The sequence below is a fragment of the Podarcis erhardii genome, assembly GCF_964252035.2.
Source record: "Podarcis erhardii genome assembly, chromosome: 2".
In the NCBI taxonomy this organism is placed as follows: Eukaryota; Metazoa; Chordata; class Lepidosauria; order Squamata; family Lacertidae; genus Podarcis; species Podarcis erhardii.
Genome location: NC_138498.1, coordinates 70,632,140 through 70,652,201, shown reverse-complemented (window position 1 = coordinate 70,652,201; position 20,062 = coordinate 70,632,140). Strand labels below are relative to the sequence as shown.

The 20,062-nt window shown below is 42.8% G+C and overlaps 1 protein-coding gene across 8 annotated transcripts; it reads right to left on the bottom strand.

Annotated features, from left to right (window-relative positions):
- Positions 1-595: 595 nt before the first annotated feature.
- Positions 596-19,389, bottom strand: FAM53C (family with sequence similarity 53 member C). Of its 8 annotated transcripts, none has more exons than XM_081851232.1 (5): positions 19,287-19,389; positions 14,933-15,180; positions 6,700-6,757; positions 2,775-3,517; positions 596-1,026 (listed from the first exon to the last, which is right to left on the bottom strand). In XM_081851232.1, the coding sequence occupies exons 2-5, from the start codon at positions 15,008-15,010 to the stop codon at positions 754-756; spliced, it is 1,152 nt and encodes a 383-aa protein (XP_081707358.1). In that variant the 5' UTR covers positions 15,011-15,180; positions 19,287-19,389; the 3' UTR covers positions 596-753. The 8 variants fall into 8 exon arrangements, with proteins under 8 accessions (XP_081707358.1, XP_081707357.1, XP_081707355.1 ...); XM_081851231.1 differs by having other exon boundaries at positions 19,280-19,301; XM_081851229.1 differs by lacking the exon at positions 19,287-19,389 and adding an exon at positions 19,197-19,219.
- Positions 19,390-20,062: the final 673 nt, after the last annotated feature.

Below are 20,062 nucleotides of genomic sequence, written 5' to 3'. Positions count from 1 at the left end.
CTGTTGGGAGCCGCCCAGAGTGGCTAGGGAAAGCCAGCCAGATGGGTGGGGTATAATAAAATATTATTATTATTATTTCCTTGTTAATATTCATAAAGAAACAACACTAAAATTAAACTGAAGTCTTGACTTTTGGATTGGCTGATATGGGGAAGGAGGACAGCAGCAAAAGCCTCGAGTTCTATACTTACCACCGGAAAGGAAGTAGGTACTACCAGTGGGGGTAGAGGGAATGAGTATTACAAAGCACTGCAACAAAATTTAATTTCCAACTCCGCTTGTTTCATCCAGCATTTTTATAGAGATTCCTATTTTCCCCACCAAATTTGTGGAATAATTTCACTGGAATGAGGTCATAGTAGAACTCACCCCCCTCCCAATAGTTTTACGGTATTAGAGATTAATGTTATTATCTCCCTTTGGGGTAATGGAGTCCATTTTGAATCGTGGGTGCCCAAGGGGCATGCTAAAAAACTGATATGGGAATAGGGAGAAGGATTATTGACAAAGTTCTCTGTTTTTCTCACATATGGACACACCCCTCTGGCAGGACTCCATCACTCCATCCCAGAGACATACAGCATCTATACAGCCATTTTTCCTTTTTTTTAATAAAAAAGAAACAAGCAGACAAAACCCCACCAGTCCCACCGCCACTTTCCTCTCTGCACCCACCCCACTTCCCTCATCAAGGAGTGCAGCCTCCCTTTGTGGCTGATCCCAGAGTCAGTTTTTTGTGGAGACATCCAACCCCTAGTTCTCCTCAATCAAAGTTAGATCCAGATCGCTAAAGTCTGGTTGGAAGAGTGTCCTTTTGCTTGCTAAATTCCAATTTAGTCGCCGTGCCGCTTGTACTGCTGCTTCCTCTTCCTCCTCCTCTTCCTCACTTTCACTAAGAACCTGGACACAGTTGCTGAGGGGACTACATGGAGCTGAAGGTGCTTGTGGGCTGCAGCCCAAGAGCCATGATGAATAGCCACCTTCTTCAGATTTGTCCAGCTGACAGACGCCTCCTGCAAATGGTTTCTGTCAAATGTAACAAAACAAGTTTTTATATACCAATGCACCTTCCATACTTAGATTACATTATTCTAATACTGGCAATTTATAACCATATTAATAATCACCTACACTAGAGCTCTTTTAAGTCATAACTTGCCAAAGAAAAACACCACTTCCCCCTCCCTGCTCTGGGTCATCTACCTGTGGGCCAGATTCCAGATAAGGCATGAAAAGCCACCTCAAAGCCTGTTCCAGGCTGCACAATGTAGTGCCCCACCTGCAGTGCCATCTACTGCCACATGCAAAGGATCCTTATGTTGTTAGTACCATATTTTTTATTTTTTTAAATATAGTTTAATGTTTCTTGTGAAAGCTGCCTTGGAAGTTATTTGTATCCTGAAAGGCAGGACATAAATAATTGTCATAAACAAATAATAAACTGAAGATGACGCAAGCTTCTGAAGGCTCACCGTTGGCTATGGATCTGAGCAGATGGGACACAGACTTAAATTTTCAAAAACCAACTGCTCTCATTGCTGACCTAAGCTGACGAGTGTGAGACAGGCAATGCTATTCTAACAAAGCTTTCCTGAAGCACTAGCTTCACATATGTATTTCTGATAGCCATCTTACTTTCCCCACAATATAATTATTAATTTAATTGATGTCTTCTCAGACCATAGTAGACTACTGTTGAAGTTAATGGGGCTAAAATGCTGTTCAAACTATACTTTAATAATAATTAAGCTACCAGTGTTCATATTTGCTTTGCCTAAGGCAGAGGGGGTGGGAAAGCAGTGGCCATAACTGAATACCCCACACTGCGTATGGAGGATGCTATAATAGGAATGAGTGCTCTACCCAAACATTTCTGCCCTAACTCTATGTTTTGAATCTGAAAAAAACATGGAATGGTTGCTGACTCTTCCAGCAATAATTGAACAACCAATTACTGCTGGTCAAATGTGAACCCTATAGTAATAGGGACATAAAACAACCAGTAGTTTCAGCTGGAAACCGGTAATGTAAACAGAGCTGCCCATGGAGCACGGTCTATTATCACTTCTGTATTTTGTGCAGCAGCTGACCCAACATTACCAATAAACAAACACGGAGTAACATGTTTCGTGGGTGGCACTGTGGGTTAAACCACAGAGCCTAGGACTTGCCGATCAGAAGGTTGGCGGTTCGAATCCCCGTGACGGGGTGAGCTCCCGTTGCTCAGTCCCAGCTCCTGCCCACCTAGCAGTTCGAAAGCATGTTGAAGTGCAAGTAGATAAATAGGTACTGCTCCGGCGGGAAGGTAAACGGCGTCTCCATGTGCTGCTCTGGTTCACCAGAAGCGCCTTTGTCATGCTGGCCACATGACCTGGAAGCTCTACGCCGGCTTCCTCGGCCAATAAAGCGAGATGAGCACTGCAACCCCAGAGTCGGACACGACTGGACCTAATGGTCAGGGGTCCCTTTACCTTTACCCAAACATGTTTCGTTGGCATCATTCAGAGAAATCTCGGTGTGGCTCCCAGCCCCCTTGCCCAGTGCTTGTAATCTCATCTCAACTATCTCATAACAGCAAATTGTTGTCAGAGGTTAAGGACAGAGGCAAGAGAAGCTCTCTGTGTGTGTGTGTGTGTTATTTTTTTGTGACATAGCCAAATTCTGTTCTTTACTTCAGTAGATTACCCTTTTAATCTCACTGCACCCCAACATTTTCCCTTTCATATGTATCCTTAAGGCACTCAAATGGGAACAGTGCTTGCTTCCTTCCCTACCTGGTTCATCTTGTAGAAATCAAGCGAGGGCCTATGCCACCTCACATCCTCATCGTGGCGCCGCTTGAGACCAGATTTCCTGGTGTCCAAGTCACATGGTTGTGAGCGGCTGCGAGGGAGGCTGTGCTGGTGTCGAAGCAACTCTGGAGTGGATGTGGTGGAGCTTCGTGGGGAGGGAAGGAATCTGACAGGTGACAGGGAGAAACGTCGTTGCAGAGGGTAGGGCTGCAAAGTCTCTCCAGTCTCCCATGATGTGCTTGCTGGCGATTCTCGGGATAGGGCCAGGCTGAAGAAAGGGGGGCTCCTACTGCCGCCGCTGCCGCTACCACCAGCACCATCTTGAACACACTGGTGGGAGGCACTGGGGGCAGGGTTGAAGCAAGGTCTGTTGGCTCCCTGGGCCAGGTTCTGGGCTTGTACTGCCAAAGTGTCCCCTCCACTGTTGTCCCGGCGTTTGACGTGCGTCCAGACTTTGGAGCCCAGGGGCCTCCAGACAGCCTGCCAACGGGAGAGGTCTTCAGGCACTGATAGTGAACGGCAGTGTCTTTTGGTGGGGGGCACAGAAGCCTTTTCTGAGACTACTGAGTTGGTGGCCAGTGTTTGGGATGTGAGGCTGTTCTGAGGACGGTTGTCTGAGCTGCAGGGGGGCAGGGGAAGGCTCAAGCTGGAGTGTTGGTAAAGACCTGTGCTGTCCTGAAGATGGATCTTTGGACAGGGAGCTAGGTCCCTCCATGAAGTTCCCTCTGCAAGAAATATCACAAGACAGAATTTTAAAGATGAAGGCTCTAATTAGCGCCACAAGCCAGATAGCCAATTTATCATTTGACATGTGAGCAATCAGACCCTTTGTTGCCTTATTTTTACTTTTTATTAGCACCATGACACATACAGTTTCAGAACCTTCTACAACAACAGTTGTTAGATCAGAAACGGCCCTAACTATTCTACTATACCCGATTAAGATTTAAGATCTGGTCTGATCATCTTTGTTGTGCATCACTCTCGATTAAGAAGGAACCCACAATGACAACAAGATAGGGAAATGTTCTCCAGGATAACATTCCCCATTTGCTTCCCTTAGTTCCCTGATTATGATGCCCCTGGTTTCCCCCCTCCTATGATGCATGAGGTCTTCACATTGAAGAAGCATTTCTCTTTTTTCAGTGTTAGACAGGAGGCACTTGTGGATCAGAGAAAGGGAGTAAAACGAGTGAGGGACAACATAAATTTTATTTAATACTTACACCCGTTACAGTTGGAGCAAGATGTTGGTGGGGAGCCAGATTAAGATATCCTACCTTTAAAAAATCTACAATTTATTCATTGTTTGATTACTACAGTTGGAGCAGTTCACTGAACAACTGTGGGAACCAATTAAAGGAATTTAATTCAAACTTAATAACAGTTGGAGAAAACAATTCCTGCTTTTTCCCAGGTTATTCCATGTTTAGCACAACTGATGAATTTGGGGTGCTTTTCATGTCCACACCCCCACCCCCATTCATATTTAACACACATATAATAAAATAGCTGGAATATTTCTCTCGCCAACATCAGCACATAGTAAGATCTTCCAGCCACTTCCCTTCTTAGTCACGCCTTAAGAAAAGCAAGAAGCAGTCCTGTGTTTCACAACTGCAGTCCCTCCAGAAAGGCTGTGTTCATTTAATGACATGGTTCTTATAAGACTCATTTGTCTCTTAGAGGTGGTCAAAGCTGGTAGAAACAATAATCAAATGAGTTAGCCTCCAAGTCAAAAGCCAAGCTGTCTTGAAGTAAATCCAGAGAAGAAACCCCAAGTTGCCTATATATAGAAGGTGGTGTTTTTTAAACGACAAGGAGCTAATATGGCTCATTTCATTCAAAAGCATACTGATTGCAAACTGAAATAAGAGGACTAATATGCAAAAGCTAGAACCAAACATGCTGCACAAAGAGAAAGGAGCAGACACATGACAGGAACCTTGAGAAACACAAACCATGCTTGCCAACAAGACAGAAAGAAGTTTAAATATTCTGTAAATCCCACACGAAGTCACTCACATAGCCAAACTGAGCTCCAAAAGCATAACCATACTAGTCTGTAGCAGCAAAACTGAGTCCTGTTGAATCTTAAATACCAACAAATTTATCGTGGCATCAAGTTTTAGGCTACACCGCGCCAATATATTGTGTAGAAGAAAAATCAAAGATAACCATGCTGGTCCATTAGGACTCCCAATATCTACAGGTGAGCAGTATCTTTTACTGGAACCAATTTTACCTCACTGAGGCAGATCTCCGTGTGTGTGTGTGTGTGTGTGTGTGTGTGTTTAAATCTTCATCCTCCAATTGATGCACCTGATGAAGTAGACTTATGCCACGATACATATGTCTGTAGCCTCTGAAATGGCCTTCTTCAGACACTCCATTAGAGCAATTATTATGCAGAAGATAAAGCTCTTTTAGCTCAGGTTATGCAGTTGAAAATCCTGACAGCCTATTATTGTCCCGTATCAAGCAGGTATAAGCTAACAAGTTTAAAGCCAAGGTACTTTGTTTTGTAAGTCAGCCTGGAAACTTGCTTAAAGGATAAGGTGGAAACTTCTGTAATAAATAAATCAGATAAATAAAATGGCCCATCATGCTATAGCTGAACCAAGAAAACACACTCGCCACCAACACCCACAAAGTCATTATTATGCGGAAAATATTCTAATTCTAAGCCTACAAAGGAGTCACAGTCAGATTGCTGTACAATATGGTTCTAGTACAAGTGACCAGAACAGTCACAGGAATGACTCACTTTGGCAGGGAACACACGCTTTCTTTAATGTGCCTTGCAAAGAAAACGTGCTGCAAACAAAAATGCTATTTTAAAATAAATGACTAGAAGCTATTCTACTCAAGGCTCAGTACACTGATTGTACAATGTAGGTTTCCTACATTGATCGGAAACACAGTTCTTTATTTTAAGAGCTACAAAGGATCCAGGAATACACTTTGATAGCTTACAGTTTTATGACATACAGCTGAGATTAATTACGTACCAAAATTCTATATGGGCCAACTGCAGTAAGAGTCAACAGACCTGATGAAGACAGCAGCTAGTATTTTTAAAAAATTAAGATTATCCACCTGGCATCCATTCTTCCTCCATGCATAATCAAGCACATCTATAATTCAAGTGCCAAAATCAAGTTATTTATCAGAGTATGTATACTGCCAATGTAACTATGCTACAACGTAGTTTGTATCAAGAGTTAATTATTAGTGCTACCTATCCTGAAGTGTTTACATGACCAGAATACCAGTGGTGGTACTTGGCCACATACGTAAACTGCTTTGATCAAGCGGTATATACATTTTTAAATAAATAAATAAATAACTTTTTAATATAGGCAGCACCCAGTATGCATATAGCAATATTAAGCTGTATTAGATTTGATTTTATAGTTTAGACAATTTATATCTTAGATAAAAGAATCTTAGTGGTTTGCAACATTTTAGATAAAACGGTGGTGGTTGCCAGTTCAAAAATAAAGACAGAAAAATGAAATGGGAGCATTAGCAGGATAAATTTTTAAAACTACTAAATAGAACACCACTTCTTCATTGGATCTCTTTCCTTCCATTTGTCAGAAGCATAATGACATTTCTTTACTGAAAACAGCCATTCCTGTTATTTATTGGGATATCCTCCTGCATTTAACTCTGTTAAATTCTTGTTATTAAAACTAAACCACAGCTGGCTCTTTATTTGCACCAAGCTTTCACTTAAAAGTGGAGATGGTATAACAAAATACATGAGCTCTAGGAGACCTGGAAAGCAAGCTAATCTTATTAACTGTGAGCTGCATATAAAGGACATCAGACGATAAAAAGGACAGACAAAACAGAAATGGATGTAGGCACAAAAGGTGGAAGTCCAGCCAGACGCTCTTACCAGGCGCTATCTGGAAGGGGCTGCCACAGCTGGCCACATCAGCATGATCAGGCAAAGGCTAGGGAGGAAACACAAGGAGTCACCACATCACAGCAAGGACCAGCATCTCATAAGCACCTCTGGATCTCTAATTCCCAACTTGTGGCCTACAACAGAAGAGTGGTACCAGCTGTGGGATTCTACCAACATTCAGATATCTTGCTGTATCTCAGTATTGGAGAACTTGTGGCTCTTCAGATATTGGTGGACCATGATGCCATTCACTTCCCACCATTACTCATACTGGCCAGGATTGATACAAGGTGGAGTCCAACAACATCTGGAGGACCACAGGTCTCCCACTCCTGGACCTATCTGAATTCCTTGGATCCTATGACCCCCTGCCATTATTAGTACCAAATCTTCAAGTTTTCCCCAAGGAAAGCTTCCCAAACTTACTTTAACCTGAATGTGGAAATCAAAGTTCAGAGGGGCAAAATAACCAAATGGAAACTCTGATTTGCTCAAGCTTAACTACCAGTCCTTTCCAGGGTGCTGCTCTTACAGTCATCCACAAGCTACTATGCTACAGAGGTTCTACACCAGGCATAGGCAAACTCCGGCCCTCCAGATGTTTGCGACTACAATTCCCATCATCCCTGACCACTGGTCCTGTTAGCTAGGGATGATGGGAATTGTAGTCCCAAACATCTGGAGGGCTGAAGTTTGCCTATGCCTGTTCTACACAGATTTAAACTGCTCCCTTTATACCATGCCTAAACTTTTCAGTATCAAAAGCCTGAGGATACTTCACTCTCATTAGAAAAAATGTGAGAAGACACACCAATAAATTAATGTTTTAGATTATGGCCACAGAAATAATCTAAATTTGCACTTACCACTATTTTCCTCTTTCATTCTATCACTGGAAGCCCTCTGAGACAAGGACAATGTAGTATTTGTCTGTATGTCAGCTCCCTTAATATAAGGAGAGCTAGACACTAAATACCACAGGCCACCATAAATTAAGATGCACCACTTCTACCTAAAGCAATGAGTGATCTCACCAAATCTCTTGCTTGACAATAACCCATTAAACATACCTAACAAAACACCACAGGAAAGAGTTATGGAAGGATTAATTTTTGTCATCTTTGCCTCCATGGGTTGTTTCCAAATGTCAATAGAGTGACATGCCTCTGCACATTATCCATGTTTAAAACTTGAAAGGCTGAAGTCCCTTTGCTCTCCAAACCATTGACTCTCTGCTACAGAGCTTCCTCTGCTCAAACATCATTATGCTTTTGGACTGTGCCTTCCCCTGCAAAAGCTTCATTAGGCCACACATCCCATTCTTAGAAGTCTACACCTCAATGTTGCAGAAAAGTCAAGTTCTGTAACTGGCTGCAACTTTGTGCAGTTTTAACTTTTCTTCTGGGCAATATTTCTAGGCAACAGATTAATGCATCTTTAACTCATTTTGAGGCAAAAAAACTTATTTCCATGGACTCCAGATCCAAGATAAATCAGGAAACGCATGCTTCATATTTCACCATGTCATTCTCTTTTTCATTAATTTTTGCTACAGCAGCACATTGCCTTTCATTTTCCAAGTCAGGCCAGCTCTCCTTAGATTACAGGGATAGATTAGAGAGAGGATCCCTTGGTACAGTTTATCTTATCCCCATTAAGAAAAAAATATGGAGAAAGTGTACTGGGAAACACTTTACATTTAATAAGGACTGGGGTGATTGGAAAACAAGGACGATAGAACACATGCACATGAGTGAGAAACTGGTGGGGGAACTTGGAAACTGCAGGTCAGTTTCCCTTGTAAGTGATATTCCACAGTCCTCAAACAGTAACATGCTAAAAAGAAGAAAATAATATGAGATTTACAGATAATAGTAAAAAAAAAGGCAAGCTCCCAGCGCAGCAGAATGCTTGAGTAATATTCTATAAAGCAAAGAAATACACCAGTATCTTCTTTATTCCTCCCCAATACTCTTACTCTTTCCATCACTGCCCTGTGATGTATTGTAAACCAACCTGTGATCTTCAGATGAAGGGCTGCATAGAAATTCAGTAAGTAAATAAATAAATCACCTTCCAAAGGAGTGACCTTTACCCTCAGTCATTCAATGGCAAACGAGCCTTTGACCTTTACCTGTTCAGAGCAGCAACAGATATAATGCTAACCTGAGGCATATCTGTAGTCATCTGTAGCAATAACTTCAGACCATACCTGTCCCTCACTTGTCCTTGAAAACAGGAAATTATGGAACTAGCATGGGAAAAACAAAAAAACCCACCCATTCTCTTGCTCTCACAGAAAGAAAGAAAAATCAATATGTGGGTAATTTTGATAAGCCCCTTGAAAACACCAGATAGGCAATGTGATGTAGTGGTTAGAGTACTGGACTAGAGAGACCAGGGTTCAAACCCCCACTTAGTCATGAAGCTCACTGGGTGATCTTGAGGCAGTCACTTTCTCTTAGCCTAACCTAACTCATAGGATTGTTCCGAGGATAAAACATGTTGCTCAACAACTCCAGGTGAGCACCCGGGAAGTAAAGGACCCCTGTGGCAAAGGTATAACTTGGTGCACTACTCACAAATCACTTTACTGTAGCACCTAATCGCGTGATGGGGTGCCAAGTCTCTTACTCTTCTAGCATTAAACAGTAACCTTCTGAACACTAAAAGACAAGGCATGCCATATATGCAACTTGGCTTGCATCACCAAAATCTGACTGGGTGAGGGGAGGAGAGTTACCATCTCCCAAATATGTCCAACCAAACTTTGCAGTACAGCACAAAGTTCAATTTGGGATGGGAAAAGTTGGCCAGAGTTGAATGTCTATATCTGGTATTGAAGACCCAATAACAAATTGGGATTCTCTGCATGTACCAGACACCTAGCTGCCCTTGACAACCATATGTCAGGAGTGCTCTGATGGTGTTTCCTGCTTGGCAGGGGGTTGGACTCGATGGCCCTTGTGGTCTCTTCCAACTCTATGATTCTATGATTCTATGCACGACACTCTCCCTGTTTGAGCTGACAGAGCTGGTCAGTGTGGCATTGAGAACTGCACAGTTTATGGTTTGGGGAAACTTTAATAGCCCCACCAAACCTAATTGAGGCTGATTCAACACACGTAGGATGACAAATTTGGAAGCTAGTCTTCTGTACAAAACAAAGAGGGAAACATCTGCAGGTGAGGGAGTCGTTCTTGGTTCTGTTGCATTACATGATCAGATGTGACATTCAGGCTGTCTGTAATCTCCACAGAACCTGATTTATTTCAATGGTTTTCTGTAATCACTGGAGATTTTCTTAAAGGTCTAGCTGATGGTCCTGCCAAGGCTCTGGTATCTCCTTGGAATGAGGAGATCACAACAGTAATTGATGGGATAGCTCCCAAATATCCTTGACCTGATTGTAGAAGCATGTCAGCTCTGTGGTATTCCAAGAAGCTAATGGTGATAAATCATCTGAACCAACAATTAGTGTGTACGTGACAGAAAACATTCAACAAATATGACCAAACACAAGTGAGAGTTAATTTACTTCTCTGCCACCACTGCATTTGTTCAACATCATCCACCACAGCTGTTTCTGGTGATGAGCAGACTCCTCAGTGGAGGCTCAGTGATGCAAGATCTAGAGCCCGAGTTTGCTGTTTATTTTGCAGATAAAGTAACTTGCACCTGTGCCAACTTGGGTGTAATAACTGTGATAGAGTCCAAGACTATGAGCCTCTATGAGAGTCATACTATGATTATCACCACCTCGCACCAAACTGAAAACATATACAAGCTGCTTGGAGAGTTGAGGACCACCACATATTCCCTTAACCCTTGCCCATTTTAGCTAGTGAAATCTGCCAAGGCTAGGCTATGCAATCTGAACCTTGGAGGTGATTCAACACCTTTATCAGTGAATACTGTGGTCACTGCTACCTTGAAATAGGCCATGGTGGACTTCCGGGTTAGCACCTCCGGCAATGGCGGAACTCCTCCGATCGGGAGGAACCGGCTCAGTGAAAAACAGGGTCTGACCGCCACGGCGAAGGCGGAGACCCTTAGAAATCACAGACGGAAGAAGTCTGTGAACCTGGGATTTGGCTGGCACCTTCTGCGCCCCCCCTACTCGCAGGGAGACCCGGTATCAGGAATCCAGAGCGACGTAGGGTGAGAGGCGCGGTGCTTTGAATCGACCGCTTATTTCACGGAGCGAAGCCGCATTGCTGCTGTCGGAGAGCGCTGACTTTTTTCCTGTGGACAATTGGATTTTAAACAACAACCCGTGAGTAGAACGGGAAATTGAGCTTTTAAATAATTTAATTTGGCACCGAACGGGGAAGGTTCAAACAGGAAGTCCACCTTCCCTTTCTGTAAATAGACTGAAGCAAAGTAGTTGTTAACTAAGGTTTTGGAAAGTCTTACGTAAAGGATTAAAATTCCACTGATTGAAACTATTAATTTTGACCAAGTGAACTTGCAGGAGAAGGTGAAAAATTAAAAATCGAAGCATCACGTCTCTAAACCTGGGAACGGCTTGCAAAAAGTCCATCGACGGTAAACAGGACAAATTTGACAGCTAGCTTTAAAAGAAAGACATTGTTTCTATTGTCTGCTTCTCCACTTAAAAAGAAGAAAAGGTAACTGGAAATTGTTACTAATTTACTTTTGGAATTGTGCTGGAAAGGACTGATACAAATGGAGACTGTCTTCCTCTAGAGGGAGTTTTGGGACATTGTTACAAGAGTGCAGCTGGGAAATTGGCCTTAAGACTGTGAGAAACTAGTTCTGACCTTGAACATCTTAAGAATGTCGGCAAAGGAAGAAGTAGCGTCTGTACTGAATAGTTCCAGTTACAGATAGGTAGCCGTGTTGGTCTGGCATAGTCAAAACAAAAAAAAAAATTTGTTTTGTACTGAATAGGACATTCTATTTGTTGGGGAAACTGCATAAACAGATAGATGTCATGGCTACTAAGATTGACATTTTGGGAACAAAAGTGGGTATCAGCATAGAAGTCAACAGGAACCCGGCACAGGAATCTTTCTTAACTGAACAAATTGATGAATTAGAGAAGGAGAAAGTTGCTGTTGTTGAGTACAAAGCAAAACAAGGGGGAGCCTTAACCCTAAAGAGGCAAATGGAGGATTACAACTTGAGGCCTTATATGACTGTAATTAGGAGAAGTCAGCTTTTGAAGATGGGTGCCTGGCCTGATCTGGAAAAGGAAAGGTGGAGAGATCCCCTTATGCAGGGATCAAATGACTTTTGGAATATGAATTTGAGCCAGGAGGAGATTGGAGCTTTTGGGGCCTTCGGACTTGGAAGAATTGTGAAACAAGATTCGGAATACTTTATGGGCCCTAGCTTTAACTATGGAAATCTGGCAGACCTGTCAAGAAGGAATATAAGCATCGTTGGGTTGGAGCTCCCCTGAGATCTGCTTTTTAGCACCAAAGATTATCAAGAAGATCAGCAAAAGGGAAGTGAAGAAGAGTTAAGAGCCTCGGATATAAGATCTCCAGGTTGATGGACGCTGGGAGGTTGATGGAACTGATGGCAGGGGACGAGACCGGGGAGGGGAGACAGTGGAAGAAAATTGGGAATTTAAAGTGTATATATGGAGATTTAAAAAAAAAAAATTACTGAGAGATCGAAAAATCGTGGAATGAATTTTTTATGACCCTAGGGGAAATGTCTTAAGAGATTAAGTTCAAATATATTAGTTTTAAGGAGAAATAAGATTAAACAAAGTAAAAATGGATGATTAATTGGTGAAAGAAGAGAATGTTAAATCACAGTATATTAAGATAAATTATTAGGATAAAAACAAAGGTGAAGGATTTGCTGAAATATCTAACTGAACCAGAATACAAAGAGGGGAGGTATGAGGAGGTCAAGGAAATAAGCTAAAGAAAGAAAGTTATGTAAAGGTTCGATTTGTTCTTTTTTATTATTATTGTATGCATTTTCCCCCCTTCTTTTTTGTCTGTTCTCTTTTTTTATCTTTTTTCTTTGATGGGACTTGTTTTTATGTATTGTTTTGCTTTCTTTTTTGGTCTAATTGGGTGTTTTTCTGCTGTTATTTTTTTATTACTCATGTAACCTTTAAAATTTCAATAAAAATCTATTTAAAAAAAGAAAGAAATAGGCCACGGTGAGGCCACTATTTAAAAAGCCACGTTTAGAACTACTAAACTCCTGAGGCAGTATCTGGAGGCAATTGTGGGCTAGATAAGAGTAAGAAAGATACAACTTAATCCTGGAACCTGAATAGTCTGGATGGAGAATTTAAGAGGGTTGCACTCACCCTGAAGTATGAAATTCAGAAGGTTGCACACTGGACTACTGTAATACACTCTAGACTGGGCTGCCTTTAAAGGCAGTTTAGAAACTTCAAATGGTGCAAAATGCAACTGCCCAAGTATTGATGAAGGTCAGGTGGTTAGAGCAAGTAACAACTATATTGCACCAATTACACTGATTAATAGTGCACTTCTGGGCTCAATTTAAAGACCCAGCAATTTAAAGACCCAGCAATTACCTTTAAAGTCCCAAACCAGGTGTGGTGAACACCTGGATCATGCCAAAAGCAGTATCTTCCCCTTAAGGTACTTGGTGTCAGGTACTCAGTTCTACTGTAACATCTCTATAAATATGGAGACATCACTCCTGCCTAATGAAACTATTAGCCAATGACAGCCTACCAATTTACCTTCTAGACATTATCATGTGGAGATCAGTTCCATAGGTTAATTACATGTAAACGTAGAATGGAATCTCTCTTCTTAAGCAGTGTATAGATAATAATCTCTGAGAAGAAAGACTGCCTACTAGCTACTACCATGGCAATAACTCCAACCCAGCAACAGTAGCTCAACAATTGTAGAAAAGTTATTGGGTAAGAGGGGGAAGGAAGCAATTGTCCTTATTTTTTTATAAATTCTTATAAGTGTAAAATCACAGCCCTTTTCTTTAACCCCAAACACATCACTGGAATGGTGAAATTGACTTTGAGGAGAATAGAAGCAGCTTTTGGTCTACTCGGTTTTACTGCTAAGGAAAAGATGATGTTCTTGAATGCCATGGTACTGCTGAAAGAAGCAGAACCCTCACTTTGAGATGTCTACCCCAACACACCACATTCATATTTGCATAGATACTTACTCATCTGTTCATCTGCTTAAGAACTTTTTTAAAAATTCCAAATCTCCTCTGGCCATGGAGAAGCAAGGAAACTTGGGGGTGGGGAATATAAGCTATTTCATGGGTCACAACCATGGCCATAACAAGAGGCGCCCATAACAATCACCAGAATAAGTGTTCTTACTTATTGTAGAAGTGTTAGCCATGTTCCCAAGAGCTGGTTTTAGCTTTGCCAAGGTAAAGATCAAAACAGGAAATCTGTAAGGGTGATTGGCGGGAGGGCACTAAACAAAATATATGTACTACTGGCAGTGCTAGCTCTGCAGAACACCCCTCTCTCCCAAGCCAATATAGCAGGCTGCTGGTTCACAACAAAACTACTGCTGTTGGGACTACAACTCCCATTCACCCTTGCCAACATAGTCAATGATCAGGGATAATGGGAGCTGTTGTTCAAGAAGATCTGGGGGAGACCATGTTGGTTACCCCAGCTTAGACTGCCACAAAGTACTTGTACTAGCCCAACAGATTTAATAAATTAGTCTTTGAATAGCAGATCCTCATGCCATATCAAAAGCTCTGTTGGAACCTCCCCTCAGTTTCAAAGCAGTTTGGCATGCAGTATGGGCAGAAGACTGTTATGGGCAGGGAAGACCCAAAGTATACTTAGGCAATCAGAATTAGTTATTTGACTCCTGGTCATAGGCAGCAGCAGCAGCAGCAGCAGCTTGAATCACAGAGTAGCAATCTCTCCAATCTTTCATTTATTAAAATGAGGCAACGGGTGAATTCAAGGTCACTGAGGAAATCATTCCACCACTGCAAGCATTTTTGCTTGCCCAGCAGAACAATCTTCCCTCTCTTCCACCCTGTGTACTGTTCTGGGGGTTCTCCCAACCTCCAAAGTGGATTTGGAAGAGGCATGGGGGAAGGGGAGCCCTGCTGCACTGGCAGGAGTTCTTGAATTGGTTTCCACGAACAGAACAAGTTAGTTGAATGTGGCCCTATGGTTCAAGATAAAAACAAACATTATTTCTTCAACTGATTTGAAAATTATCAAGATGCAAGGCAGGGCAAATCTTACCAGGCTGATGCTGAAGGATGTGCATTTCAATTCCTCCAGGCTTTGTTTCTGTAGCTGTTCAGTTATCAAGGTGATCATGGCTTCTTACAGAGGCCAGGCACCAGAACCCTTGAGAGACTCCAGCTCCTGCCACCTGCCACCCTTTCGCCTCCCTCAGCAAGTCCAGCCGCATTCAAGCATCACCATCACATCTGCTAAGTTGTTGTCTTCATACATGCTAGCCATACTCCATCTCATACTCAGGAACCCTGCAAAAGACAGACATTAATTAAGGAAGGCATATTATATCATATCATACAACCACCTTATTCTCTCCAAATGTGCTGTTCAAAAATAAACATGCATATGTGTGAAATATACGTATACGACCAAGACACAAGTTAAACAAGCTTAGATAAGGCTCCAACCTCCATAGGTAGCATCATATTTTAAAATATTACATCTTTACCCTGCTTTTGCTACCAGGAACACCAAGCAGCATATAGGGTCTGTTCCCCCTACTCTATTTTATCCTCAGACCTACCCAGTGAGGTAGGTGAAAGCAGCAAGATAGTGATGGACCAAATGTCAGCCAGTGAGCTTCTTAGCTGTGTGCGGATTTAGTTCAAACTCTATAACTTAAGCCAAGGAGACTATATCATCACACTGGCTGTCCAACTTTCCCCCCCTGCATGTTGATTTTATTTCAGCACTCTCAGAAAGCCCCAGCCATGTGATATCTTATTTCTGTAGTACAAAGAATCAGGACTCCATCCTCAGTTTTTCCTTCTGATTCCTTGAATAAATTGATGACCTACCTTATTCTTCAAATTATCTACAATACTTAAAGGCTAGTGTCTGGGATTCTTAAATGTATTATAGTAAAACATGCAATGTTCCATAATAAGGAAACAGAACTTAGTATTGTGAGCAAAATCTAAATCAGATGCGAAGCCTACCTATTTTAATCTCTCATTATCAGCGCTCAGTACATTAAAAGTCAACATCTACTCTGAGCAAGCTTGATCATTTGCCACTGCCACCTTTCTCCCAGCGTGAACTTTCCCTCTTGATGTGGATCTTGATTAGGGATCTTGATCCCTAATGTTCAAGCTTTGCTAACTTATCTCAGAATGCTAAAGTGTTGGTTGTATTGTAAATAGCTTACTAGAAATAGATAAGGCAAATTAACTACAGTATTTCACTGAACACCTCTTATTCTGTGCAGGTTAATACTTATACCTCTCCTAAACACTGTCACAATGTGCTTTACAAAACCAAGATCAGCAGCCCAGAAGCTCTACTATAGAGTAAAATAAGGCAACAAAGGTAAGAGGTTATAGCCTAATAAGTTCTACAGAGAGCTGACCCACTGAAGTTAATGCACCTAAGTTAGTCATCTCTCTGTTTTGAGTATGACTAATGTTGACTACAACCCAGGCTACTTATGATGTTCATTCGTCATCTAGGAAAGGCAAATTACTATGCATACCAATTTATATAGCACTTTTTGGTATGTGAAGACTGAAATTCTACACACACTTTAGCTGGAAGTAACTCATTAAACTGTCCAAATTACTTCTGAATAGATATGTATAGGATTACAGTATAAGTGGTTACAATCTTCACAGTGTGGTAATTCCCACTTAGTTCAAAGGGGTTTACACTCAGTTATGTGGGTATAGGATTGCAGTCTCAATGCATATTTATACATACACACAAACTCATACAAATGACTCTTACTTTTTCCAAAAATAGTAGGAGAACTAACTAGTCCTAAAACCAAAGGGAAAAGAGGACTCCAAAGACGATGTGTGAAAAGGATTAGTTCAACAAGATGGACTTGCTGGTGGAGGGGAGGGGAGTAGTTCACCCAAAACTATGCTGTATTTGTTTCAGGTGAAAGGAACTGGCAGTCCATTTCTTAGTTTAGTCCAGAAAGAACCAAGCTGAGAAAAGTCAGGTGGCTTACTTCCTTGAAAATCTTAATTTTTCTAAGTACTGTATTACATCCCTTCTTTGTTACCTCAAAATAGAAGTTCATTTTAAAATTGCCTCTCTAGGGCCTCCTTGCTGCACCTTTGTCTTCCACTCTACCCTTTCTGAAATCATACATTAAGCATTAAAACACAATTTACAATAATTGTGGGAAAGAGTGAGGCTCCATAGATTTACCAAGCTGCTCACACACTTTCATCCATTTCTAGTCCTGTCTCTGCCTCTTCATCAGTTATTGTCCTCCCCATTATCTGTTCTAGACTGCAAGATTCTTCAGGGCAGGAGCTGGGGCCTATCTACATTTTTGCTTATGGAACTCAGTAAACTAAAATATACTCCAGTGGTGCTCTCTAAGCAAAATACTGTAACAAATACATTTTCAAAACTTCACAACATTATTTTCTGTATGCTCTTGATAAGGTGGGGTGTACTTTTTCCTCTACTACTTTTTACAGATGCCAGAGCACTTTCTGACCATAAATCTAGTAAGGCTGCAGTCCTATGCATTTTGCTAGGGATTAAGTGAATGTGCATAGGACCATGCTGCACACAGAGAAATAGCTTAATTTTGCCACTTCCAATTTACACAAGCAACTTGGTCAACAATTAATATTTCCCCTGGCATACACTGCATACATTGAGGGCTCCTCATAACTTTCTCTGAACTTAAAATACTCCATAGACTCTGTTCTAGAGAGATTCTGCCAGGAACAATTTCTTTCCCCACGTTAATCCTGGTTAATTTAGCAGCTGATAGCATGCAAAAGATTTGCATCTGAAAGACAGAAGTTCAAGCCCCTGCTCAGTCATGAAGCCTACTGGGTGGCCCTGGATAAGTCAGTATCTCTCAGTAACAACCTAACTGCAGGACTGTTGTGATGAGAAAAGATAAAAAGATGAACTGTAATCCACCCTGGGCCTCAAGGATAGGGTGGGAGAAGTCTGCAAGAATAACTAAGAACAAGTCTCCTAGGATGTGCCCAAAATCTTGTGGCTGTTTTTCACTGTAAAGAACGTGCTAGAATTATTTTTATCCTTCATGTATTGTCCTCAGGCAATTAGTTATAATACTTTGCTATGCATCTTCCTCCACGCCTACTTATTCTACTAGCTTCAGGCCACAAGCCTTTAGAAAACACTGATCCACCAAGCCCCATTACCAGACACATTAAACTAGTGTAGAAAAATTTCCAACAGCTTAGCAAAGTGTTGGGTTTTCATTGCAGCTGCTTCCCCTCCTCCAGTCCTACATGATGCGCCCAAGACTTGATTCCTTCGTTTATGTAGCGATCTAATTATATTTTTTAAAAAACCCCAAACACAAGCAGGCCTTAAGCAACCTCGAGCCTGTGCGATAGGGAGACAGCGCGAGACTCCATGACAGGATTGTGCCATGCAGTGCGATTCTGCTGTGTTTTTAAGAATGGGTCCCGTCAACCTAGTTTTAGGAATGCATCCACAGGGGACGCAATACCTAACAAAGCAGAACCATCCCAGCCTCCGCGGAGGGAACCACTCCCCCCCCCCTTTCTCCACCAAGGCCCTCCATTCCACCCCAAATTCCCATAGATTCACGCGCTCCCTTGCACGCCCAGGCAAGCCCCTGAACCCACATCTTCCGCCGAAACCCCAACGTTATCCAATCCAGTGAAGCAAGCGCCCATAACGTAGCAAAACAAAACAACCTCTGCCTTGCAGGGTTCCTTTTTCCCCTTTTTTTCTTTTATGACAACAGGAGACGTCTGTAACCAAGGCACCTCACAAAGACAACCCCCCTCCCTCGCCCGAGACTCCCAAGATCCCCACCCCATAAACACACACACACACACACACCTGGAACCACCAAAACCCCCCACCGCGCGCGCACACACCCCACAAATTTCAGCATTACACCCACCCGAGCTCCGCAGCCCCCCCCCTTTTGCCACCTTTCGCGATACCCACCGCGCCAGCTGAAGGCGGCGGCGGCGGCGGCGGCGGCGGCGGCTCCAGCACCTCCTCGCGGGGCCCGCAGCCAGGCAGTTGTGCGCCCCCCTTTCTCTCTCGCGCCCCCCACCCCCGATTCTGAACAGCCCCGAGACCACCCACCCGCCGTGTGTGGGGGGGGGAGACCTCGTTCCTGGGCTCCCCCGACACGCCAGCATCCACCGGCCCTCCCTGGTCCAGCTGCCGCCCCCAACCCGGCGGCCAGGGCTCCCAGCCCCACCACCACCACCCCGCCAGGAGCCTCTGCTCCCCCTTCGGTCGGGAGTGGATCGACCTGCTCAGGACAAACCACCCAACTCACAAGGGGGGCGGTGAAGCCCCATAGATCAGCAGCGACCCACAGGGGAATTTCAGAAAGGGGCTCGCCTCTCCGCAACAACCCACTACGAACCCCTCTTGCAGCAACGCAGGGACTTGGCTTTCTGTCGTCCTGGGTTGCCCCAACGCTAGCCTCCTCTTCTCCCCCTTCTACGGACCGTACCAAGTGGCAAAGCATGACGGGATATGTAGTTCGAAGTGAGGCTCTGGGAGAATAGCGTTTTACCCCTTCCTCTGGCTCATTCCTTCTATGGCCCAGAGGCATTTTCCACTTCTTAATTTAAGCCAGCCTCGGTTACAGAATAAATACCTTTCAGCGAGAGGGCTCCGCCTCATAAAATGTGAAATATATTGTTACTAAACATATATATATATACCCCAATGATGTCAAGAGTCCCTTTCTTTCTCCACCTGAGCTCTTTATTAGCCAACCTGGCCAGCTACCTGAAACTGAGCAATAACACTTGCTTGCATTGAGCCCTGGCCCCTCATAACACAAGCAGTATTTCTGGAACTACCTAGACCTAAGTATGCCTGAACAACTTTTGGCAAAGTTTGACAGGTTGTAGCTGCAGAAGATCAACTGATAAAACCTATGAAACATGTTTTGTGCCCTGATTCACCAGCTGCAACACATATAGAGAAGAGAATGGCATATACTGAGAGAGCGACCAGCTGGAGGTGCATAATCAGAAAAGTAAAAGTCATGTTTTCGTAACCAAGCCACACTCATGACTAAATGATAAATGAATAGGGGTAGTCATATACTTAGGTCACAAGCAGGCATGTGTAACCTGTGGCTCATGAGATGCTGCTGGACTTCCAGCTCCAAGCAGCTTGGGCAATGGT